The sequence below is a fragment of the Protopterus annectens genome, chromosome 7.part0 (assembly GCF_019279795.1).
Source record: "Protopterus annectens isolate FY-2018-M chromosome 7.part0, PAN1.0, whole genome shotgun sequence".
Classification (NCBI taxonomy): Eukaryota; Metazoa; Chordata; order Ceratodontiformes; family Protopteridae; genus Protopterus; species Protopterus annectens.
Genome location: NC_056739.1, coordinates 555,680,019 through 555,706,502, shown reverse-complemented (window position 1 = coordinate 555,706,502; position 26,484 = coordinate 555,680,019). Strand labels below are relative to the sequence as shown.

The 26,484-nt window shown below is 38.6% G+C and overlaps 1 protein-coding gene across 1 annotated transcript in view; it reads left to right on the top strand.

Moving 5' to 3' along the window:
• LOC122806051 (P-selectin-like) overlaps positions 1 to 26,484 on the top strand; it is a 564,812-nt gene that overhangs the window by 410,627 nt on the left and 127,701 nt on the right. Inside the window, exon 7 of the mRNA XM_044076291.1 lies at positions 2,309 to 2,366. Within this exon, the coding sequence (XP_043932226.1) occupies positions 2,309 to 2,366 (58 nt within the window). The remainder of the gene's footprint in view (positions 1 to 2,308; positions 2,367 to 26,484) is intronic.

Sequence of the window (26,484 nt, the reverse complement as noted above, 5' to 3'; positions counted from 1 at the left end):
CTTTGACACTCTTCCCATTTGTTAGTAATACTGCAAAACTGATCATAGGAGGGACATAGTACAATTGTGTAATAATTTACCATGGCAGTACATGTCCAGTTGGTTAGTGTTGCATCCCACTGTCCTCCCCCCAATGTTTCCTTGCTTCTGTTACTGACAGAGGTAACATGTTTTGCTTCTCCATCTTCTGGTTGGCATGCAGGTTTTGCTGTCCTCTTCTTTTTTTTTTCCTTGCTGGCTTTTGGGTTTGGGGTAAGAAAGTCCTGAGGTACTTTGCTCCTGTACATCCCTTATGTACCTCATTGTCTTGGCATGCTTTGGTCATACTTTGGAATTTACTGCATGAGAGAAAGAAGCCTAGGCTTTTGGTATCCTGGCTGGATATGCAACTATCCTTTGTGGGATATCCCACTTTTTAGTAATACTGCAAACACTGATCAGTTAGACATCAGCTGCTATGCTAACTTCTTACACAACAGTACTTTTTTGCACATCCTTAGATTTTGATAATTCTCAGATATATTTCTGAGCCTGTCATTATGACTGTTTTTTACTGCAGTTGAACAAGAAGGAGGATTTATTGGGGTAGGGGTTATAAATCCACAAGGTAGTAAATTATATGCAATATTGAAAAAGGGAAATTCTCCTATAATAAGAATATTTTCCCATTAGAATATCAGAAATTTAAATACTAGGGATGAGGGACACTGAGATGCAAAACATTTTTTGCGTAGATGATATAGTACTTATTTATTTCGAATGTGAGCCCATTTGGTACTTCTGTGTCGCAGAAGGGTGGTTGTGGTTCTCAATAGCTTGTTACTATTTGTTAATGAAATTTATTATTTTGTGACTTTAAAAAAATTGAGTTTGAAAAATGTATAAAATGTTGTTAGTTTGATGAGATATACGATTGTATAAATTTGGAAGTAATTCTTTATAACTGTTTGTTGCCATTAAAATAGGTTTATTTTTCATGGAAGTTGCACCTGATTTGTTGCAGGGAATTGTATGGAAGCTGCGTTTCGTTAGTAAGCATGTGCATAGTTCTCTGTGATATAGTCCAAGATTTACTTGGCTTATAAATAAATGGTCATAATTAATTGATTGAATTTCCTACTAAGTAATGAACAATTTTAAATAGAAATGTATATTGTATTAATTACTATTAAAACATTAGAAAAGAAGGAAGCATTGCTGCCAATTGAGAGGGTAGAATAATTTGACCGACTGAAATACTCTCTTTTGTGATTGGGAGTATGGGGGCTGGTGAATATTCAGGAATGTAAATGAGTTTTGTTTGTTTGTTTGTTTCTTGCTGTATTATAAATGTTGGTTTCTGACTATTGAGTACTAAGTTTTAGAAAAGCTTTAGGAAGTGTAGGAAGTGAGGAGGGTTTTTATGGCCATAGGTTAAGGCAATTCTGTGTAGAAAAAGCTTTGTTCTGAAGTTCAACAATTAAATTAGAGTCATTAAGATCAAGTCTTGTGAAAGATTTTTTCTACCAGGAGCTAATGTGATAATGTAAGTCTAGGCAAAGTCCTCTTTTGCTTTTTTTGCTCTTCAGATGGAGAGTTGATGAGGTGGGTTACTTGATGAGCCAGCTTACAACTCTGGCCTAAAGGATACACATTCAAAAGCCTCTGAACTGTAAGCAGAATAGATAGAAGATACCTCAGCACTTGTGTCTTCACACTGAACTTTTACTCCTCAGTGTAGCTGCCCTTAATTCTACAAGCAACATTATGCACTTTTCTTCCTTAATTTCATAGATGTTTAAATAGTCGGCAAAGAGTTCTTACCCAGTCCCTCTGACAAATAACAGAGTTAAAATATGACCTGACCTAAGACATCAGTAGTTACAGGAAGTTAAAGAAACAAAAAATTACTCAGCAAATGCCAAGCAAAATGTATGCATTCACTATTTACAGTCAATCAGTATCAGCATTTATTTTTTCAGACTATATTCATAACGAGTTTGTGCATAAACATTGGGAAGATGTGGTACATTTGGGAGTGTGGCATAATTCAGTACTTTACAGCAAAGGTTGTAAAATACCTAAAACTGTTTCTGTTACCTGACATAATGTGTGGATGTTCCCTACGGTAAAAATAATTTATTTTATGGTTCATGTACACAGAGATCCTAACTTTGTTTAGCAGTCCCTTGGCACAGATATCTTGTTCTTAGTCACTTATGTGTACGAGGTTCATTAAAAGCCTTATTTGTAGATTTTTCTCTATTTTAGTCATAATACGTTGAATACTACTGTTAAACTGATTGTATTCTCTCTCTCTTTATCTTAGTCCTGATCCTGTTTTGCTGTGGCGGATTTCAGATTTTCTACAAGAAGTATCATCAAGGGTGAGATAACATGTTAAAATTATTTGGGATACTTAGTCCATGTTTTATCTATTGCTTTTTGCAGTCTACTTTGCTTGTGCTGTATATTTCTTTGGTATCTTTTAAAGCATGTGAATTTCAACAAGTATATAATTTTCTTTATGGCCTAAAGCTTGAAGAACAGATATGCCACTGTACTAAGGGTAATACTCTGATAAGAAATTAAAAAAATATCAGCTTATAACTTGTGATGTTATCTCAGTAGTAAACTGCAAGACTTAAATACAAAAAGAAAACCAGTGGATGTGAAGTGTGACATATTGGAACTTCTGGAACTGCCTTATAAAATGTGAAGTGGCAGCCAGAGTCCATCTGGTTACAGATGATCACATACACTTTATATTGCTTCTTTTTGCTTCTTTTTGCTCAAAAACAATCTGGTCACAGATACTCAATGACTGCTCTGTTGAAAAATCTGAAGCTGTCCCTCCATTGTGTTTTATTTATCATCTGGTGAAGATTTAGGTCCCGTTTTCTAGTATTGGCAAAGGGATTTAACTTGAGGAGTTGCAGAAGGCTCAGGACAAGTGAGTCTCTTTGGGCACTTTAAAAGAGACTGAGATCTCCTCTCAAAAATAATTTAAGACACCAACCAAGGGGTAGAGATTTTTGCCCCTCTTCATAGCTCAGGGACTTTAGACCTATGATCCTTTTGGCTAGGAACCTTTGGAGTCTTTATAATTGTTTGATATGATTAACATGAATCATCGACAGGTGATCCGCTGTGGCGACCCCTAAAAGCCAAAAGGAGAAGAAGAAGAATATCTTAAATAGAGTGTTTTACTTCATAAAATTAGTCTTATCAGTTCTGAGTATAAGTGAATGATTAACTCTTTAGACCTTGGTAATATTCCTTTGGCAATTAGCTGTGCTAAGTAAAAGGATTTTATGACAACCTTTTTTACATGATAGTCAAAACCCAAGTGCCTAGGTCCCTGACTACATTTTCGTTATGTAGTGTTGTGTTATCTGTACAATATGAGGGAAGAGATTGTCAACAAAAGTGAAAATGCTATACTTGCAGCATTTAGTTTTAGCACATTTTAGTTCATTCTGGTAGATTTAGGTATCAGAGGATTACTTCATTAAAAAAAAACAGTTTGCAGCCATCTGCAAGCTTTCTTAGTCAGAGGTTTTGGCTCACTACTTGAAAATCTGAAAAGTAAATGCCAAAAAGAAGAAGTCCTAGCACCAAGCCTGAAGGTTAACAGTGGTTACTTTCATACTTTCTGATGAAACATCTGCTACTTACCTGCAACTTATATTGCATGGGTACTTTTAGACAGTTTGCTACCCATCTGGGTTCACTTTTAAATCACTTCACACTTAGCATCTATATGACACAAGCATAAGAAATTATGTTGAAGGCCTTGGCCACATCAAACTGCTGTGTGTACTGCATGGCCAGTGCCCACTGCCTCCATAACTCTTTCAAAGAAGTATACCAGATTCAATAGACAGGATCTATCCAGTGTAAAGCCATATCTTTAGGTGTTAACTCTAATAAGATTCTTGATAATGTAAGTTACAAAGTCAGTTATAATACATTGCATATCTTTGCAAATTACATTTTTAAAGGTCTATAATTATCTGGGTGGGCTGTGAGGCCAACTTAATGGAGGAGCACCACCACTGCAGCCTGTCTCTCATCATGGATAAAACTTGTATCTAAACTTAGGTTAAATAGTTTAAGGAGTGGGTCTGCATGGGCATGTTTAACAATATTAATTAGTTAGCTATGTATGTTGTCAGGTCCCAGAGAGAAAGTATTTTTTTGTCTTGGTCAGTACTTTAAGTAAATGATCTCTCGAGATAATTAGGAGAGTAAGTGATTAAGTTATTTCAGGATTTTGGATAAAAATCTTGGAGGTCCATTTTGTGCTAAATTTGTTTGCAAGTGTACTGGTAATGCCTGTTTGGTCAGAAAAGGACACATCATAATAAATAAGTTGAACACAATGTAGTGTATTGTTTCTTAGATTTCTGAAATATCTGAAGAAGGGTTTAGAAATTATCTTTGGCTTCAGAGGTCAGCATAAGTTCTTGGGTCCTTTCAGTGGACATAGGTTTATAGGTAAGTACTAGGCTAGCTATCCTTGTGGTCTGTTTTAAGCCTGGCCAATTTCCCTTTTGTATGTGAATTAACCTATTGTGTTTGGTGTAAGACTGGCCTTACCCATGACTGTATCCATCAAAAAAACTCCTCCTTACATTGAAGTCAACTACTCTAACAGCTGATAACCAGCCAGCAGAGTACATCAGCATAGCAGCTGAGGCCTTAACATTGCCCGTGTTCATTCTCATAAATAGATACATTACTGGATGTTATGCTCCTACAATATAGAAACAGTCAAACATTGTACCACTACATAAGGGAGGAAACTCTACTGAACTAGATAATTATGGACCTGTCAGTATATTTCCACCTCTCTCAAAAATTCTGGATGATAGTGTTTTCAGTTTTTATTAATGCTTGTGTTGTTATCCTTATAACCAAGTAACAGAGCAAACCTTGTAACACTAAACAAATAAACAAAAAAAAAATGCTAGGAGTAGCGAAGCCTCCCAAGCAAACAGGAAATATGTGTTAAGTTTGCAGGAATAAATGACTACAGCATCCCAGAAGAATAAAAAATGTTTATTAAGAACCAGTTAAGTGCTTTCATCCTTTCACTGAGATGGACTTCATCAGAACTAGTTAAACCACATTTCTTCACCATTTATATATCCATAGCATTCAATCAATCAATTAACTAATTAGGCATCTTAAAAAACCCTTAAACTTCCTTAAACTTTTAAAATTCACCTTAAACTTAAAATTAATCTGACATAATCTGCTAAAACACATTTAACCATAAAATAAATAAAATTCAGTCAATAAAATAATGCTGTGTATAATTTTGATGCTCTTATATTAAGGGCACTACTAATTAAGATAGCATTGTTCAGTCCTAGGGAAATACTGGCATTAAGTCTTTTTTTTTTTAAAACAAGAAACATTTTTATTAAATTATCATGTATGACATAGGCCATGTTCCATTTATATAAATGGCAATAAACCATAGAGACACAATCAAAGTTGCAAACATTATACATTCCAAACCATGTGACACATCTGTAGCTGCAAACATTATACATCACTTTTAACATATCCAATCATTGTTAGTCAACCATTACGTAGCTCATTCAAATCCTGCATTCTAACCAATGTCAGAAAAAGTTAATGATTGTCTTGCCTGTGGAAAGCAAATATCACACCGAGACTTCCACTCTTACTGCGTCACTTATTTAGGCCCAGACCACGACGTCCCCCATTGTCACTTCTGTGTTTTGTTCAATGCCAGAACTATATATATAACAGTAAACCATAGAGACACAATCTCAGTTGCAAACATTATACATTCCAAACCATGCAACACATCTGTAGCTGCAAACATTATACATCACTTTTAACATATCCAGTCATTGTTAGTCAACCATTAGATAGCTCATTCAAATCTTGCATTCTAACTGATGTCAGAAAAAGTTAATAATTGTCTCGCCTGTGGAAAGCAAATAACACATCGAGACTTCCACTCTTACTGCATCACTTCTTTAGGCCTAGACCATGACGTCCCCCATTGTCACTTCTGTGCTTTGTTCAGCGCTAGAACTATCCATCATTGGGCCCTTATTGTAGCCAGATATTTTTATTTACAGTCCTCAAATTCCGATATGGCTTTGGTAAGCCATCCGACAGCAGATCATCTGAAAAAATTTAAAGATAAAGACAGAAACAGACCGCACAGATCCAAACCTACCGACGATGCTTCCATTAAGCTAGTCGTCAGTCCTCCGGTACTCAGTGTGGCACTTTTGCAGCCCCTGATGCCCGCTTCAGTTGATTCACAGGCCGCTACCGAGACCCTTTTGGAGTCCAGTATGCCACAAAAACTCTTCTTCAACTAAGGATCCTGCAGTTGTCTCTACCTTGGATGGCTCCGGAGCCACTGAACAGGCACCGGCTTCCAAGGAAGTCCTTCTCACTACTGAATCACGACACAAACCAACATCTTCTTTCGTGACTACCATTCTTTCAAAAACAACTGAGTTTCTTAGGCCCAGGGTTCGAACCACACCCAAGAAACTGACAACCCTCTCTCAGGTGCCTGCTACCTTGCCTCAGTCTCAAATACTTAAAATGGCAGAAGACATTATCATGCTGATCAGGGGAAGCCAAGCTACCCCCTCAGAAAGGAAAAGAAATCTGTCCCCTGTAGTTTTGTCTGAACAAGAGTCAGATGAATCTGATGCATCTTACTATGAAGACATGCAACCCCTCTCCACTTATGAGGATTCTGATGCAGAGGACTCCATTCCTTCAGCCTCTCCCCCAGAGGATTTTTCCTTTGGGGAGACTCTGCATACTTTAAGGGAGCATTTCCAATGAGAGAGTCAGGACTACCCTCAGTCTAAAAAGAGACTCAGGGAATTCCTAGATCTTCCGCAACACAGACCCTTGGCCATCCCCCCAGTCCTGGATGTTGTAGATGATGTTTTCTTTGAATCCAGCTTGACTCCTGATGCCCTATGAGTCCCATTTTTAAACATCCAACAGCTGACCCTGAGGTCATTTCTCAAGGACAAAAGGGATTAAAGCAACCTCTGTTAAGAATCCCACCCCCTCAGACAGGGATTCCTGAGCATTGGACAGATGGGGTAAAAAGGTATGCACCTCAGCTACTCTTGCTATCAGGGCACTAAATTGTCAGTTCCATATGCTGAAATTTCAGTAACATACCTTGGAACTCCTTAAACAAAAAATGTCTTCCTTTCCTGCTTGGGCAGAATCTAAAGATTTACAAGACTTAATGCATTCTGCAAGTCAAGTAATTAAACACACTTTGCACTGTGGATTTGATGCCCTAGAAGTTTCTTGCAGGGCAGCAGTCACTGGATCTGTCATTAGAAGACATGCATGGCTTAAGGAACAACCCCTGCCAGATCATGTCAAATCTAAATTGGTGGATGCCCCCTTGCACAAGGGATAATTTATTTGGCACTAAGGCAGAAGAAGTCTTAAAAAAGATGGAAGAAAAAGCAAAATCTATCCAAACAATTAAGGATTTCTTACAAGTCCATCCCCCTAGGTTCAGCAGCCATTGTCCCTCCAAGCACTGGTCCTTTCCTGCTCCGAGTAAACTGGCCCAGCCTAGGCCCCATGGAAACAGACCCCCCCCCCAGACAGCAGCCCAGGGAATGCAAAGATCTAAGCAGTGGACTACCTCCACTTCAAAACCAGGGAGTTCTAAGCCACCCCCTTATGGTAAGAACTTACAATGACTCACCTCCCCCCTGCCCACCTTCACTTACCCGTAGGAGGAAACTTTCCTTTCACTCAAGCACCTGGGACACCATTACCAAGGACCAATGGGTTCTGAACATTGTGTCTTAGGGATACAAATTTTTCTTCCATACCCTTCCAACCCCAAAAGGGTTCCCAGATCTACCACCAAATCAGTGGGCAGGGGCTCAAAAGCAAATCCTTTTCCTGCTCTCTATGAGAGCAGTAGAGCACTTTCCTGCAGAAAAGATAGGCCATGGCTTCTACTCCAGACCTTTTCTGGTGCCCAGAAAAGAGGGCACCTGGTGCTCCATCCTCGATCTATCCATTCTAAACACCTTCCTGGTGATCCCAAAATTCAAAATGCTTACCCTCCAACAGCTGCTACCCATGCTCTCCAAGGACACTTGGCTAGCCACCCTGCATCTAAAAGAGGCCTACCTCTACATTCCTATCAGGGAATCATGCAGGAAGTATTTCTGCTTCAGGGCAGGATTTCAACATTTTCAGTTCTCTGCGCTTCCCTTTGGCTTATTTACTGCTCCCAGAGTTTTCATAAAATGTCTGGCTCTGGCCATTGCCTTTTGCAGGCAAAGAAATATTCAAATTTACCCATACTTAGAAGAGCTGCCTGATTCAGGCAGACAGCCAGAAAAAGCTCCTCAAGCACCTGGCCTTTGTAAAGACCCTACTAACCTCCCTAGGGTACACAATCAACAAAAATATATCCAAACAGGTGCCCACCCAAAGGATAATCTTCCTGGGAGCAAGTCTGGACACAGCATTCCAGCTGGCATTCCTTACACCTGAGAAACAAATTTTCCTGACAGCCTACTTCTCTGAACTAGACACCAGGCCCCAGCTATCTGCAAGGAAGATCCTGCAAGCTCTGGGGTTCATGGCATCGTGCATACTACTCATTCCATATGCCAGACTGCATATGAGGAAACTTCAATGGTACCTAAAGAGCCTTTGGTGTTAACACTCTCAAGACCTGGAAACTCTTCTACCTATAATTCCTTGCCTCAGAAAGGAATTTCTTTGGTGGGCAACAGCATGCTCCCACAACAAGGGACTGCCCTTCTCCCCACCCCCCGCCACCCAGACCCTCACCACAGACATCAGACTACGCTTGGGGTGCACACCTGGATGGCAGGTGCATACAGGGCCAATGGAGCCCATAGCAAAACCCTCTGCATATCAGTCTAAAAGAGATGATGGCTGTGCAGAATGCCTTGATAGCTTTCAAACCTCTTCACTCTCCAGGGGTTCTACTGATCAAAACAGACAACACCACTGTGATCTGGTACATCAACAAGCAGGGAAGGACTCACTCCTACCCTCTATGCAGGCTGGTCAAGACCTTTTGGATCACAGCCTCTTCCATGCATCTACACCTGTTAGCACTAAACCTACCAGGCACTCTCAACTCTCTGGCAGACCAGTTAAGCAGAAACCTTCTGGACCCACACAAGTGGCAACTCAGCAGAAGAACCTTCACCCTCATAACTCAGAAATAGGGAACCCCGAAGGTCGACCTCTTTCCCTCTCACACCAACCATTAGCTTAGCAAATTCTGCATCAGGGAGCATCACTGCATGGCTTGGAAAGTGGATGCCCTGTCCTTCCCCTGGGTCAGTCTATAGGTCTATGCCTTTCCTCCTCCACCTCTCATCCCCAGGGTACTGCTCAAAATAAGGGAGGAAAAACCAAGGACCATTCTTATAGCTCCAGACTGGCCCTGACAACACTGGTACCCCTTGCTGTGCAGCCTGTCCCCTCTGTCTCCATGGCATCTTCCTCAGATTCCAAACCTCCTGACCCAGAGGGAAGGGGAATTCATGCATCCCCAATTGCAGACATTCAGTTTAGCAGCTTGGCTTATTCCCTAACACCGAACCAGTCTGCCATCCTCAGTAAACAAAATGCAAAAATATAATCCAACTCACGCTAAAGGCAATCCAGCTGATGGCTAATAAAACTATTAAAACGATAAAAATAGAAATAAAATGAACTTTAATCCATAAACATAAAACTTTAAACAAAATAAAGACAAGCAGGACTCAGTACGATAAGCGCGTTTGGCGGAACTTGCCTTCATCAGATCTTAATGTACAAAGGTTCCTGTTAAAATAATGATGCATGACCAATCCCTTTATTGCTAATTTAACACACCTACTTAGTACAACAAATCACAGATGAATAGATATAAAACCAGGAAGTGAAATATTACAAAAAGTACATCCAATCACAAAGTTAAAATTAAATTAATCAACCAATCAGTGGAAGCTTGATGAAACTGTCATATTTAAATCACGTAAAACATTGAAAAATAAAGAATAAGTCACAAGTATTCCAGTTGGAAACAATATAACATAAACTTTACTTCATACTTGTAATCTCTTAGTGAAAAGTTAACAAAAAATTAAAAGAAAGTGACAAAATCAATAATAAATAAAACATAACAATACATAATGAATCACTCCATTCTTCTGATAGTAATCCAATAGAAGAACTGGAGTTTTAAATAGTTTGAAGGCTATTTATTTAGTGCATGAATGCATCATTTAAAAGGCAAGTGATACTATTGATTGCATCTGCCCGCTTTCATGACAGCAGACATATAGCGATGGACTACTGAAAAAAAACGGCTTGAGACAGTGAGATTAAATTCATTAAATAAGTTGTTGTTGTTGTAACAAATAAATAAATAAATAATACATATATAATAGAACTGAAACAATCGCTAACCACAACAAGCTTCCAATGAAACGTTCAAGGATCAGTCGAAGAAATCAGTGCAACCTGATTAAAGTAAACTGATGCATTACACCATTCTACGGATTATGATCCAAAAAGTGAACTGGTGTACAAAGGGAGTGATAACTAGAAGTTTAATTAAAAAATACATATTTATAAAGGTACAAGTGGCAGTTGCGATTATGTTCGCCTGCATACGTGGCAACAGACATATAAAATGAAGCACCTCATCTAAAAACTTCTGTTGAAGTATGAAAAATGCAGCTGGAATTTACAGTCAAGTCCGCCCGCATGTGTGGCAGCAGACATATGAAGTCAAGCACTTCTGATCAGCTCATTATTAAAATGGAAATAGCAAATACTACAATATCTGACAGCCCAAAATATTAAAGTCAACTTCGAGATAAAATTTCTGGCCAATGAGAAGTTAGAATGAATCAAAGTGGCCAATCACTGGCTAGCCAGTAGGTAATCGACAGATTTCCAAGAGACAAATCAGGAGTGTACTGGGTTAAATAACTCTTGATTATACATGCATAGAATGTAACCAATACTGAATTGAGGTTAACCATCATAGCCAATCACAAAAGAATCCAGTACGAAGTCAGTTTCGGTTATACTGCCGCCGACATAAGCTATATAAGGCAAAATACTAAAATCATGGTAAAAATGTGTAGCATGAGCTAATCAATCAACAGATATAGGACTGTGTCAGAAAACGAATATTAAGGACATAACAGAAGTCCTATAACAAAAAACATTCATGGTTTATCGGCTGAAAGCATATAATGTGAAACAACTGGTAAATGGCCATCATGAACAGTGGCACACTAAAATATGGTGGTACACTAAAATATTGTAAAGAATGGAGATACATGTTGAGATCAAAAGAAATTAATGATATATCCTCAGTAAACAGGTTCTGGATGTTATCAGTGAGGCCAGATGTCCTAGCACCAGAAAGTCTTATAGATAAATTGAAAAGGTTATGCACCTTGATCCAGGTTAAGGGAGCCAGTACAGCACAGCCCTCCATCCCTCTCATCCTAGATTACTTAGCTGACCTACTACACAGTGGTCTTTTTTTCTCCTCTATAAAAATTCATGCCTCTGCTATTTCTGCTCATTTTCCCACTGAGCAGCCCCTTTTCTCACACCCTTTAATCAAGCAGTTCCTCAGAGGAGCTAGCAACTTGAGGCCCTCCAGAAGGGCACCAATACCAGCTTGGGACCTTAACTTTGTCTTGGAAAAGCTCACCCTGCCCCCTTTCGAACCAGCTTCTTTTGTGGAGCTAAAATTTCTCTCCTGGAAGACAGCATTCCTTCTGGCCATCACTTCAGCCAGAAGAGTCTCTGAGCTGCAAGCACTCATGGCTGTGGAACCCTTCATCATCTTCCCTGCAGACAGGGTATCCCTCAGAACTAACCAATCCTTCATGCCCAAGGTGGTGTCCAGTGTGGCACTCAACCAATCCATTCATTTGCCCACCTTCTTTCCTAATCCCCAAAACAAGGGGGAAAGGATTCTTCACTCTCTAGATGTGCACAGGCAGCTCAGATTCATTCTGGACAGGACTAAATCCTTCAGAAAGTCTGATCAATTGCTGGTTAGCTTTGCTACAGGGGCAGAAGGCAAAGCCATCTCTAAGCAAACCATTTCCAAATGGATAGCACACTGCATCCATTTCTGCTACAAACAGCATGGAAAGCCTTCCCCAAGGGGGACAGGACACACTCCACAAGAGCAGCATCCACCTGTGCAGCTTTCTTCAGAGGTGTCCCCACCAGGGACATCCTGGAGGCTGCCACCTGGACATCTATTCACACTTTTGCCAAGCATTACCACCTGCCTTTCTTCTCCAAATCCAGGGCAGGGTTTGCCTCTGCAGTCTTGCAGGGCATTCTAGCCAGCCTCTAGTTTCCTTGACTGCCTCCACCCATTTCCTCAGCTTTGGGAATCTACCCAAATGTGATGACTGCAACAGTGAAACATGAAGAACATAGTACAGTTGTGTACACTTACCATAAATGCAGATGTTCAAGTGTATTCACTGTTGCAGTCCTGGTTTCCCTCCCTCCATCTCCTCCTTGTTCTGCTTTCCTTACAAGGGACATATTGGTATGTATTTTCTACTAGTGTGGATCTTACACCGGAACCTGGCCTCCTACTTTGGGGGCTCCTGACAGGTTAGGGCAAGAAAAACTGATGTAATAGCATCTGCTGCCTTACTTTATACTACTGATGACCTGATGTCAGTCCTCAAGCGACCGCAACTGACGCAGAAATACTAAGTCTATGGTATTCGGGCAGGCCGAGGGTTACCCTGGCAAGTATAACCCAAATGTGATGACTGAAACAGTGAATACACTCGAACATCTACATTTATGGTAAGTGTACACAACTGTACTTTCTGGAACTTGATTTAGCTGAAGCGGCTCTTTTTGCAGATGCGGTTTAGTACTATTACACACTGAACAAGAAGAAAGTACTTTATCAGTGTCTTTTGCTAGAGAAGGCCAAAATACTAGTCCTCTCACCCTTTTGGTAGATTTGGAACCTGGGTGACCATGATGCAAAATTTAGATGTATTCATGTTGTAAGGAAGCAGGAACAACAATTTTAGGACCTTTGAAAATAATACCATCTTTCATCAGCATCTCATGTCTGTAAGGAAAATAAGTTTGCACTTCAGGTGGTACACTAGATTGCTTTGACGGCCATCCAGCATTAATGTAGTGGTTGAGCTTTTGCAAAATTGGATCAGTCTTTGTATGATCTCTCAGGTCATCAAGTCTTGTGGTAGAAAAATGAAACACTTCCATTATGTCAAAGTTAAAATTTTTATCATGAAACTGTTCTGTTTTATTCCTGGGAGACGTGGATAAGGTATCAGCCAGATAAAGAAGTCTGCCTTTTGTATAGACCATTTTGAAGTTGTACTTTTGCAATTTGAGCATCATTCTCTGTAATATTGCTAGAGCGGAATGCACAGGCTTCTCTAAAATAGTAACTAGAGGTTGATGATCAGTTTCAATCTGAATAGCTCGACCATTGATATAATCATGAAACTTGGAACACGCAAACACTATGTCAAAAGTTCTTTCTCAATTTGAGCATATTGCATCTCAGTTTGGGTAAGAGTTCGTGATGCATAAGCTGCCTTCTTGAAGAATGACTGCGCCAAGACCATTTTGAAGCATCACAAGAAAGGGTTAATGGTTTATTAACATCATAGTATCTTAATGTAGGTGGGGTGGCAATTTTCCGCTTAAGGTCATTAAATGCTTTCTGGTGCTGTTCTAACCAAGACCATGTAACATTTTTGCACTTCAGATCTCTCAAAGGTGATGTCAACTCACTGAAGTCTGGTAAATGTGCCTAAATAGTTGACCATATGAAGAAAATGTTGTAGAGTTTGAATATTATGTGGTGCTGGCATCTCAAGAATGGCTGCTTGTTTAGACGGGTCTGGTTGCAAGCCAGTACTACTAAATAAATGACCTGCATATGTGATGGCTGGTAGTCTGAATTTGCACTTCAGAGATTTGAGCTTTAAGTTCACTTCACGTTCTCTGTCTAGAACTGTCTTAAGATTTCTGTCATGCTCTGCTTCACCATTGCCTCCGACCAATAAATCATCTACTATTATGGCACAGGGATAACCACAAAAAATTTGCTCCATTGCACACTGAAAGACTTCAATTGCAGAATTTATTCCAAATGGCATTCTTAGGAATCTATATTTGCCAAACAGAGTACTGAAAGTAGTCAGTAATGAGGAGTTGTGATCAAGCGTCACTTGACATAACGAATTCTATGCATCTAAGAAAGAAAAAAACAGTGGCATTCATTATTAGGGCTGCGACCTCTTCAACTGTATATATTGGATGATGCGGTCTCTTAAATGCTTTGTTCAGATCTCTTGGGTCAGTACATATTCTGATTTCGTCTGAGTCTTTTTTGTGAGCTGCTAGCATGGATGACACCCATTCAGTTGGTTCTGTTTCTGGACAAATTACACCTTGCTGCACCATTTTCTCCAGCTGAGGTTTGACACCATCCTGCATGGCTATCAGAACTTTTCTTTCTGGTCTGACCACTGGAATGACCTCTGGGTCTAACTGCATAGAATACAAAACTGGAAGTTTGCCCGACTTGTCATCGAAAACATCAGCATACTCAAGAAAATGGCTTCAGTGTCATTGGAACTAGGATATGTGCTTATCTGATGAATGCCTGTGGTAAAGAAAGCAGATTCATTCTCAGTCTCAGCGACCCAATAATGACTGCACAGGTCTTCAAACTACGTAGAATAACAAGTAGTAACAGATCTTGGCCAAATAACATGAAAGTACTACCGAGCCTTTGATTTGAATTTCTTCACCTCCATAAGCAACAAGTTTCACTCAACTGGCCACATTGAGTTGTTCATTAGCTCTCACTTTAGCAAAAGTATTTGCTGACATAACATTACACTTTGAACCAATGTCTACTTTGAGCTCGGTGGATCTATCATTGATCTGGACAGTGCAAAACACTTCATTTCTTGTTAACAAATTCACTGCATCAACCTTTTCACCAATTATTGATGCACCATCTACGTAGAAAGTGGACTGCTACAGTTCTACTTGATCAGTTTTCTTTCTTTATAACTGTGAGGTTTACTTGATTTACAAAACTTTGGAAAATTATTCCATTTTTTACACTTGTGGCATTGCTGACCAAATGCTAAGCATTTCTCTCTTTTAGACTCATGATTGGCTCCACAATTACGACAGTTAACAATAAGGTTGGGCTTAGGTTTTGCTGACTCATGCCTGTACTGCACTGATTATGCACCTCCTTTAGAACTTGCTGGAACACTACATGGTTTCCCTGGTGAAGCAGCAGGGGCTGTGGCTGCCATGTGCTTTGGCCTACTTCTGTTTGCCATGTGTTGCATGCTATCTACATTTACTCTAGAACTTGTTGAAACCATACTCTTATCACTTGCATGCATACTTGTGTGCCTTTCTGTAACTTCATGGATTTGACAAATCTCTATAGCTTTGCTCAACATGAAATCACTGTCACAAAGCAAAATCTTTATCACAGCAGAACTATTAATACCACACACAAGCCTGTCCTTTATCAACTCATCTTTTAAGTCACCAAACCGACACATTTTAGCTTTGTTTCTCAGGTCATTTTTGTAAGCTGCAAATGTTTCCCCTGGTTTCTGATTTCTTGTGTAAAACAAATGCCTCTCTAATTTTACATTTGTCTGGGGGTTACACATCTCTCTGAATTTGCACATCAAGCTCTCAGGATCTTCCCTTGATTCAGCCTGTGCAACAATATGATGGTTTTCACCTTCTCCTTCATATACTGCTGGTGCATACACAAATGAATACTCTCTTTCTATGGCCTCTTGACCCAGCTTGGTTTAGAAAAATGAATGCCCTCATGCATGCATCTTTGTCTGAATAAGCTGCTTGTACAAAAATATAGTACTCTTGCTCAAATATTCTCCAATTCTCTGCAATATTCGGATCAAGTACAAGTGGTGAAGACTTTTGAAATCTGTCTGCCATATTAACACATACCAGTGAAGGGTTCTGCAAATATGCACGAACATACACACATATACATATGCCAGAAATTAATGCCAGTACTTGTAACTATGCGCAATAGCACAATAAGCTTCTGAATAACTGAACTTTGCAAAGTAAGTCTCTCTGGCACTGTAACACACTTGAAATCACCGTAATGTAAGAAATCACTACTTATCAGTGCAAGAAACATTTCAAAACTGCACTGTGCGAATAAACTGGGCAGGAGAAGCTCAGAGTAAGAAACATTTAGAAGCAATTGCATTTTGCGAATAAACAGTACACAGCACACTGAAACTTCCCCAAAATGACGGTATTCACTAAGTAGCTCTTTACAGTACAAGATACACTGTGTAATGGTGGCACTTTGTGAATAGGCACACCCAAGAAACTTTTAAAAATGGCTGTACTTTAACTCTACTTCATGAAATAGTTGCACTTTACACACTAACAGACTCTCCTGAATAAATGCACACTAAGAAGTACACATCGTAAGCACTTTTACACACTTTGAGATACTTTGAATCACTTTAGTTATGTCTTCAATGCAATACGAAGTCAGGGTTATGCCCTAACACAGCACTTTGCACAAAACATGCAGTTTCCTTGCTTTATTTATACTTAATGTGCCCTTTTTGCCCTTATTATATTTGTTTTGCTCGTTTATTCTCTTTTCCTGCCCATTTTATTTTTCTTGTGCCTGTTTTGCTTTAAACTTACTCATTTTGCAACTCTGAGGTAATTTCTGACCTTTATGAGCTTTTCTGACAATCATTTTGTCAAATAACTTAATCTTAAACATTTTGCTTAATCAATAAACCTTTTGTGCCTTTCACTTGTTTAGTAATGCGGTTTGTGACCTTGTAATGCTCTGTTTCCTCTTTTTTTTTAATAAAAAAGTACCCAGGTAGCTCTCCACAGGATAAGTGTCCCACTGCTAAGAAGTATAAGTCCAAATACTCTAACACACAAGATAGCAGTAAGGTAGCCAGTCAGTGTACAAACCATAAAACTTTTATTACATAAAATAAAAAACGGTAAGTGCTTTCAGTGTAAGCTTCTTCAGTCCAGTAAAAGCATCTTAATCAAAGACATTTAAATACAATTGGTCAACCAATAGGATTCAGAGAATCAATTTCAAACGTGAATCCAAAATTTAAAGACATATACCATCTTTACATAAACTTGCCTCTGGTATTATGGCTAGGCTGTCATAAAATAGCAGGTTATAACTACAGACTTATTATAAAACAACCTTCTACAGGTTATAAATATATATAATAAATTCTTCATATATATAAAAGCACCTAGCAATAAATATGTCTAAGTATAAAATATGATGACTTCTAAAAATACATACTAATAAACAGAGTGGGACTAACCCTTAGTCATGTCTGTATGTTTCTCAGGCTCCTAGATTTAAGTGTGGGTTTTAGGGATGCCCTCTCATTGAGGCCTCTACCTCTGCCAGCTCTCAATCTGAGTATCCACTTAACCTCTCTACCTTCTGTCATGTTTCTGATGTCACATTCTCATAGACTAGATACATTAATGTTTATCACCATAAACTTAAATGTATGATCATTCTCTTGCGGTAGGGTATGCTTGAATAGAGCACTGTTGATAGAACATATTCTAGTACTATATATGTGTTCCCTTATTCTGTCTTTCAGCGCTCTATCTGTTTTTCCTACATAGAATGAGTGTCAGGAAGTACACTTGGCTAATTAAACAACATGTGATGTCTCACAGAAGGCAGAGATGTTAAAATTAAAAATCTGGTCAGTGTCGGGATGCTTAAAACTCCCACTACTATTAATAAAACAACAGAACCAACACTTACCACATGGAAAAGTGTAAGGTCTAACCTCTATGGATGGATCTGACTTGTTTGTTGGATAGCAAAGTAACCTCTTCAAGTTATGTTTATTCTTAAATCTGAACCTTGGTTCAACACCCACAATCTCTTTAACTACTGTGTCCACTGTTAAAATCCCCCATTTTCTCCTAATAATGTCCGAAATATCATTGCTGTTACTAGTAAAGAACAAAGGTATCTTCATACCTCTCATTCCATCATTATTTGTGATATGGGTATCATTTTCTTGAGTGGGTGCATAATATGGGGTATAAATCCGAGTATTCAGTCTAGAAACCCTCATTCTTTGTCCTTTAATTATGTTCCTAAAGACTGAATAATTCTGAACATGTATTTAGGAAAACAAGTTTATATATACTGAATGCTCATTTATTGGATGAAGGGTTTAATAAACTCATTGAGGATGACTTATATAATTATATATTATGCACCCACACAAGATTATGATACCCATGTAACAAATAATGATGGAATGAGAGGTATGAAGATACATATGTTCTTTACTAGTAACAGCAATGATATGTTGGACATTATTAGGAGAAACTGGGGGATTTTAACAGTGGACCCAATAGTTAAAGAGATTGTGGGTGTTGAACCAAGATTCAGATTTAAGAATAAACATAATTTAAAGAGGTTACTTTGCTACCCAACAAACAAGTCGGATCCATCCTTAGAGGTTAGACCTTACACTTATCCATGTGGTAAGTGTTGGTTCTGTTGCTTTATTAATAGTAGTGGGAGTTTTAAGCATCCTGACACTGAGCAGATTTTTAATTTTAACATCTCTGCCTCCTGTGAGACATCACATGTTGTTTATTTAGCCGAGTGTATTCTCTGTCACTCATTCAACGTAGGAAAAATTGATAGAGCGCTGAAAGATAGAATAAGGGAACACCTATATAGTACTAGAATATGTTCTAGCAGCAGTGCTCTATTCAAGCATACCTTACTGCAAGGAAATGATCATACATTTAAGTTTATGGTGATAGATATTAATGTACGTAGCCTACGAGAAGGTGACATCAGAAACATGACAGAAGGTAGAGAGGTTAAGTGGATACTCAGATTGAGAGCTGATGGGAGTAGAGGCCTCAATGAGAGGGCATCCCTAAAATCCACACTTAAATCTAGGAGCCTGAGAAATATACAGACATGACTAAGGGTTAGTCCCACTCTGTTTATTAGTATGTATTTTTTAGAAGTCATCATATTTTATGCTTAGACATATTTATTGCTAGGTGCTTTTATATATATATATATGAAGAATTTATTATATATATTTATAACCTGTAGAAGGTTGTTTTATAATAAGTCTGTAGTTAGAAGCTGCTATTTTATGACAGTCTAGCCATAATGACAGAGGCAAGTTTATGTAAAGATGGTATATGTCTTTAAATTTTGGATTCACATTTGAAATTGATTCTCTGAATCCTGTTGGTTGACCAATCATATTTAAATGTCTTTGATTAAGATGCTGGTCTGAAGAAGCTCACAGTGAAAGCGCTTACCATTTTTTATTTTATGTTATAAAAGTTTTCTGGTTCGTATACTGCCTGGCTGCCTCGCTGCTAATCTTGTGTTGGACTATTTGGATTTTTTTAAATAAAATAAACTGTTCATGCAATTTTTTGTTACCTTTGTTGCTTTTCTGGCTCCTTTTCATGCTTGTTTCTCTTAGTTTAGCTTCACTGTCATCTCTGCACCTCATGGCTCTAAATATCAGTCTCTTATGTCCCACTTCTGACACCATGTTGCTCGTCTAGTCAGGACACAATAGACGAGACTTCATGAGTTCTGTTCAAACAGCTTTATTATGTCCAAACACATCAGGGTTGTGGCTTAATACTTTAACTTAAATAAACTTATAAACAAACTAGCTATTACCTTCATACATGTTCACTCTCTGGCTGCACTGTCAAAATGGCACCGAGTTTAGCACAAGCTCACTATTTATATATGCACATTCAGTCCTTGAAATGCTTCTTAAAGACACAGCATACACACACTGTTCTACAACACTACCTTGTTATAGTCATGTTTTAGGATCCTTAGGGCCTTTACAAGTCAGAGATCCTGGTGCCTGAAATACAGCTCACTGTAATCCCGTCCTTGGCCGGCCCTGTTAATGATGAGCAAATGTGCTTGACAATAGAGTTACCTGGCACTAAAATATTTCTGTTGCTGCTCATGTGCAGAGTGGTCAAATTGGTGTATTTCTGCTCAGGGTGAGTCTTTATGGGAGGTATGCATGAGGTGAGTGGTTTGATTTTTGCTGAGTCTTAATCTTCATATTTCTAAGAGGCTTTGAGAGTGATTCTTTTACAACTGCAGCATAAGATGGAACTATTATTGTTGAGAATTCATTTCATTACCTGTGAACATAAGGCAGCTTGTACACTGTCTTAGGAGACTTATTGCAAAACTTCTGGCTGCAGAGGTGAAGCTATCAGGCTGACTTTCCATCTTGTCCAGTGCTTCATGTTCAGATAAGTAAAGTAATTGTAGCAAAATGTGTATTATAATACAAGTTCTGTAAAAAAAAACTTTCCTTCCTTTTCTGTGTCCTTTTCTAGGAGGCAGAGTAAGCAGTCTCAGCAAAGTTCTAACAAGTAGAATTTCAAAAAAACAGTGGCAAAGAAGGTTAAAGAAAGTAAAAACGTGAGTGCCTTCCAGAACCAAGGAAAGATCAAAAAGCCTGAATGATTATTTGCCTCTTCCCTACCCTGACCATCTTACAAACCTTCTCCTTAGTCTAGACATCCATGTCTTCCAGAGGCATCGTATTATCTCTGACAAGTGGGCTCTTTGACTTACCCAACAGGGCTACAGATGGTAGTGGGAATCTCTCCCCCTTTTTACTGGGTTCTTCCTCATCCTGTAAACTATCTATCCTATTTTAGGGCAAGCATTAGTCAGAAGGTGATAGAACTTGTGCCCTCAGCTCAAATGAGCAATTTTTTATTCAAGGATTCTTCTGGTGACAAAAAAGGGGGAACTTGAAGACCATTCCTAGACCTCTTCTTTCTTAGTCATTCTGCAAAGATTTTAGAATTCAGAATGTTATCCTTGCAAACGTTGCTACCACACATACTTTCATACAACTTTATGATAACACTGGATGTAAAATATGCTTATCATCACATTCTAGTTCTCAAGGAATTTAGTGTTTGCGCCTTGCTAACATTTGTTAGCTCACTGTCTTACTCCTATTTCTATCCACTGTGCCAAGGTTATTAATAAAGTGCCTGGTTCCAGTGATTACTTATTGCAGGCTTTAAGGCATTCACATCTTTCCACATGTGGATGAACATCTTATATTTGAGACACCTTCTCCAATTGTCAGGATTCCCTACCATAGACGTGGAACTCCTATTTAGTCTGGGGTTTCAGCTGAACTTGCAGAAAATATCTCTCATCCTTTCCAGTTCACCTTTTTTTCTCAGTTGTCTTCTAGATGTGAACAGAGGAAGAGATGTTCTTCCTTTGGACTAAGAAGAGCAGTGCAAAGAAATTTTTCTTGACTGTCTCCAGCCAATATCAGACTTCTGCTAGGGAATTTCTCAGGATTCCGTGTTTCATGGCCTCCATGAGTATCATGATTCCCTTATCCAGACTTTACATGAGAAGAACTCAGTTGTACGTCAGATCAACCTGAACTCAATATTTACATCTCTTATCTTCACAGATTCCAGTTTTTCATTTTCTTTTTTCTAAAGGGATCTACTTTGATGGGTGGACCAGGTATCTTTCAGCCCAGGTCTAACCTTGGTTCAACACCCACAATCTCTTTAACTACTATGTCCACTGTTAAAACCCCCCATTTTCTCCTAATAATGTCCAAAATATCATTTCTGTCACTAGTAAAGAACATAGGTATCTTCATACCTCTCATTCCATCATTATTTGTGATATGGGTATCATTTTCTTGAGTGGGTGCATAATATGGGGTATAAATCCGAGTATTCAGTCTAGAAACCCTCATTCTTTGTCCTTTAATTATGTTCCTAAAGACTGAATAATTCTGAACATGTATTTAGGAAAACAAGTTTATATATACTGAATGCTCATTTATTGGATGAAGGGTTTAATAAACTCATTGAGGATGACTTATATAATTATATATTATGCACCCACACAAGATTATGATACCCATGTAACAAATAATGATGGAATGAGAGGTATGAAGATACCTATGTTCTTTACTAGTGACAGCAATGATATTTTGGACATTATTAGGAGAAACTGGGGGATTTTAACAGTGGACCCAATAGTTAAAGAGATTGTGGGCGTTGAACCAAGGTTCAGATTTAAGAATAAACATAACTTAAAGAGGTTACTTTGCTACCCAACAAACAAGTCGGATCCATCCTTAGAGGTTAGACCTTACACTTATCCATGTGGTAAGTGTTGGTTCTGTTGCTTTATTAATAGTAGCGGGAGTTTTAAGCATCCTGACACTGAGCAGATTTTTAATTTTAACATCTCTGCCTCCTGTGAGACATCACATGTTGTTTATTTAGCCGAGTGTATTCTCTGTCACTCATTCAACGTAGGAAAAATTGATAGAGCGCTGAAAGATAGAATAAGGGAACACCTATATAGTACTAGAATATGTTCTAGCAGCAGTGCTCTATTCAAGCATACCTTACTGCAAGGAAATGATCATACATTTAAGTTTATGGTGATAGATATTAATGTACGTAGCCTACGAGAAGGTGACATCAGAAACATGACAGAAGGTAGAGAGGTTAAGTGGATACTCAGATTGAGAGCTGATGGGAGTAGAGGCCTCAATGAGAGGGCATCCCTAAAATCCACACTTAAATCTAGGAGCCTGAGAAATATACAGACATGACTAAGGGTTAGTCCCACTCTGTTTATTAGTATGTATTTTTTAGAAGTCATCATATTTTATGCTTAGACATATTTATTGCTAGGTGCTTTTATATATATATATATATATATATATATATATATATATATATATATATATATATATATATATATATATGAAGAATTTATTATATATATTTATAACCTGTAGAAGGTTGTTTTATAATAAGTCTGTAGTTAGAAGCTGCTATTTTATGACAGTCTAGCCATAATGACAGAGGCAAGTTTATGTAAAGATGGTATATGTCTTTAAATTTTGGATTCACATTTGAAATTGATTCTCTGAATCCTGTTGGTTGACCAATCATATTTAAATGTCTTTGATTAAGATGCTGGTCTGAAGAAGCTCACAGTGAAAGCGCTTACCATTTTTTATTTTATGTTATAAAAGTTTTCTGGTTCGTATACTGCCTGGCTGCCTCGCTGCTAATCTTGTGTTGGATTATTTGGATTTTTTTAAATAAAATAAACTGTTCATGCAATTTTTTGTTACCTTTGTTGCTTTTCTGGCTCCTTTTCATGCTTGTTTCTCTTAGTTTAGCTTCACTGTGATCTCTGCACCTCATGGCTCTAAATATCAGTCTCTTATGTCCCACTTCTGACACCATGTTGCTCGTCTAGTCAGGACACAATAGACGAGACTTCATGAGTTCTGTTCAAACAGCTTTATTATGTCCAAACACATCAGGGTTGTGGCTTAATACTTTAACTTAAATAAACTTATAAACAAACTAGCTATTACCTTCATACATGTTCACTCTCTGGCTGCACTGTCAAAATGGCAACGAGTTTAGCACAAGCTCACTATTTATATATGCACATTCAGTCCTTGAAATGCTTCTTAAAGACACAGCATACACGCACTGTTCTACAGCACTACCTTGTTATAGTCATGTTTTAGGATCCTTAGGGCCTTTACAAGTCAGAGATCCTGGTGCCTGAAATACAGCTCACTGTAATCCCGTCCTTGGCCGGCCCTGTTAATGATGAGCAAATGTGCTTGACAATAGAGTTACCTGGCACTAAAATATTTCTGTTGCTGCTCATGTGCAGAGTGGTCAAATTGGTGTATTTCTGCTCAGGGTGAGTCTTTATGGGAGGTATGCATGAGGTGAGTGGTTTGATTTTTGCTGAGTCTTAATCTTCATATTTCTAAGAGGCTTTGAGAGTGATTCTTTTACAACTGCAGCATAAGATGGAACTATTATTGTTGAGAATTCATTTCATTATCTGTGAACATAAGGCAGCTTGTACACTGTCTTAGGAGACTTATTGCAAAACTTCTGGCTGCAGAGGTGAAGCTATCAGGCTGACTTTCCATCTTGTCCAGTGCTTCATGTTCAGATAAGTAAAGTAATTGTAGCAAAATGTGTATTATAATACAAGTTCTGTAAAAAAAAAACTTTCCTTCCTTTTCTGTGTCCTTTTCTAGGAGGCAGAGTAAGCAGTCTTAGCAAAGTTCTAACAAGTAGAATTTCAAAAAGCAGTGGCAAAGAAGGTTAAAGAAAGTAAAAACGTGAGTGCCTTCCAGAACCAAGGAAAGATCAAAAAGCCTGAATGATTATTTGCCTCTTCCCTACCCTGACCATCTTACAAACCTTCTCCTTAGTCTAAACATCCATGTCTTCCAGAGGCATCGTATTATCTCTGACAAGTGGGCTCTTTGACTTACCCAACAGGGCTACAGATGGTAGTGGGAATCTCTCCCCCTTTTCACTGGGTTCTTCCTCATCCTGTAAACTATCTATCCTATTTTAGGGCAAGCATTAGTCAGAAGGTGATAGAACTTGTGCCCTCAGCTCAAATGAGCAATTTTTTATTCAAGGATTCTTCTGGTGACAAAAAAAGGGGGAACTTGAAGACCATTCCTAGACCTCTTCTTTCTTAGTCATTCTGCAAAGATTTTAGAATTCAGAATGTTATCCTTGCAAACGTTGCTACCACGCATACTTTCATACAACTTTATGATAACACTGGATGTAAAATATGCTTATCATCACATTCTAGTTCTCAAGGAATTTAGTGTTTGCGCCTTGCTAACATTTGTTAGCTCACTGTCTTACTCCTATTTCTATCCACTGTGCCAAGGTTATTAATAAAGTGCCTGGTTCCAGTGATTACTTATTGCAGGCTTTAAGGCATTCACATCTTTCCACATGTGGATGAACATCTTATATTTGAGACACCTTTTCCAATTGTCAGGATTCCCTACCATAGACGTGGAACTCCTATTTAGTCTGGGGTTTCAGCTGAACTTGCAGAAAATATCTCTCATCCTTTCCAGTTCACCTTTTTCTCTCAGTTGTCTTCTAGATGTGAACAGAGGAAGAGATGTTCTTCCTTTGGACTAAGAAAAGCAGTGCAAAGAAATTTTCCTTGACTGTCTCCAGCCAATATCAGACTTCTGCTAGGGAATTTCTCAGGATTCCGTGTTTCATGGCCTCCATGAGTATCATGATTCCCTTATCCAGACTTTACATGAGAAGAACTCAGTTGTACGTCAGATCAACCTGAACTCAACATTTACATCCCTTATCTTCACAGATTCCAGTTTTTCTTTTTTTTTTTTCTAAAGGGATCTACTTTGATGGGTGGACCAGGTATCTTTCAGCCCAGGTCTAACCTTATCACTTCAGCCTGTGTTCCATTCTGTCACAACTAATGCTTCAGACTTTGCTTAGGAAGTGGTTTCAAAAGTGTTAAATGTGCAAGGTCTGTGAATTTCCAAGGACAGACAAAAGTATGTAAATGTCTAAGAGATGTTGGCAGTAATCAGTGCTTTAAATGTGTTAAATCATCGCTGATCTCCAGGCCCTTAGCAGCAAATTATCAGGGACAGTACCACAGTGATGTGGTAGCTAGACAATGAGGTACCTTATCTTATCCTCTTTGTAGAGTGGTTATGATTACCTGGAAAGTATTAACTCCACTCCATCGGACTCTTCATGCTTCATAAATTCTGTCAGAGCAAAACAGTATAGTACAGACCAGGCCAGACCCTCATGAATGGAATCTACACCCAGGGGTTTTCCTGGAATCGATCCAAGTGTGGGATACACATCAAACAGATCAATCTGCCTCTTTCTAAATAGACAGTTAAAGAAATCCGCCTCCAGGTTCCTTGCAAACAGGCCTGAAGACAGATGTTTTTTCATTCCCGTGATCGGGAATGTTCCTGTATGCCTTTCCACCTTTATACTGGGTCCTCCTAAAGATTCTGAGGAACTATCCAAAGATAGTGATAACGACACCCTTTTGGCCCAGGCAAAGTGGTTTTCACCACTTTTTGATTTGGCCAGGGGAAGCTACCATAAGCTTCCTCACAGTCTGAATTTAGTCACAAAAGACAGGGGTTGTTTGTTATACCCCAGTCTTAAGACCCCATAGTTGACTGCCTGGATGATAGAGTTTTGAAACATTTTAGGCAGCTTTTTTTCTGAGGTTGTACAACATGTATTAGGTGGTTCAGGCATATGTGCAGGAAAGTAGAAGAAATCTTGTGAAGAAGATTTTGGACAGACAAGAAGAAGGCAAGAGAAATTGAGTACATCCAACAAAGAAATGTCTTGTGTAAGAGAAGATCTGTGACAGCCAGGCATGACTGTTGAAGAAGGTAGGAGAGTAACACTGAA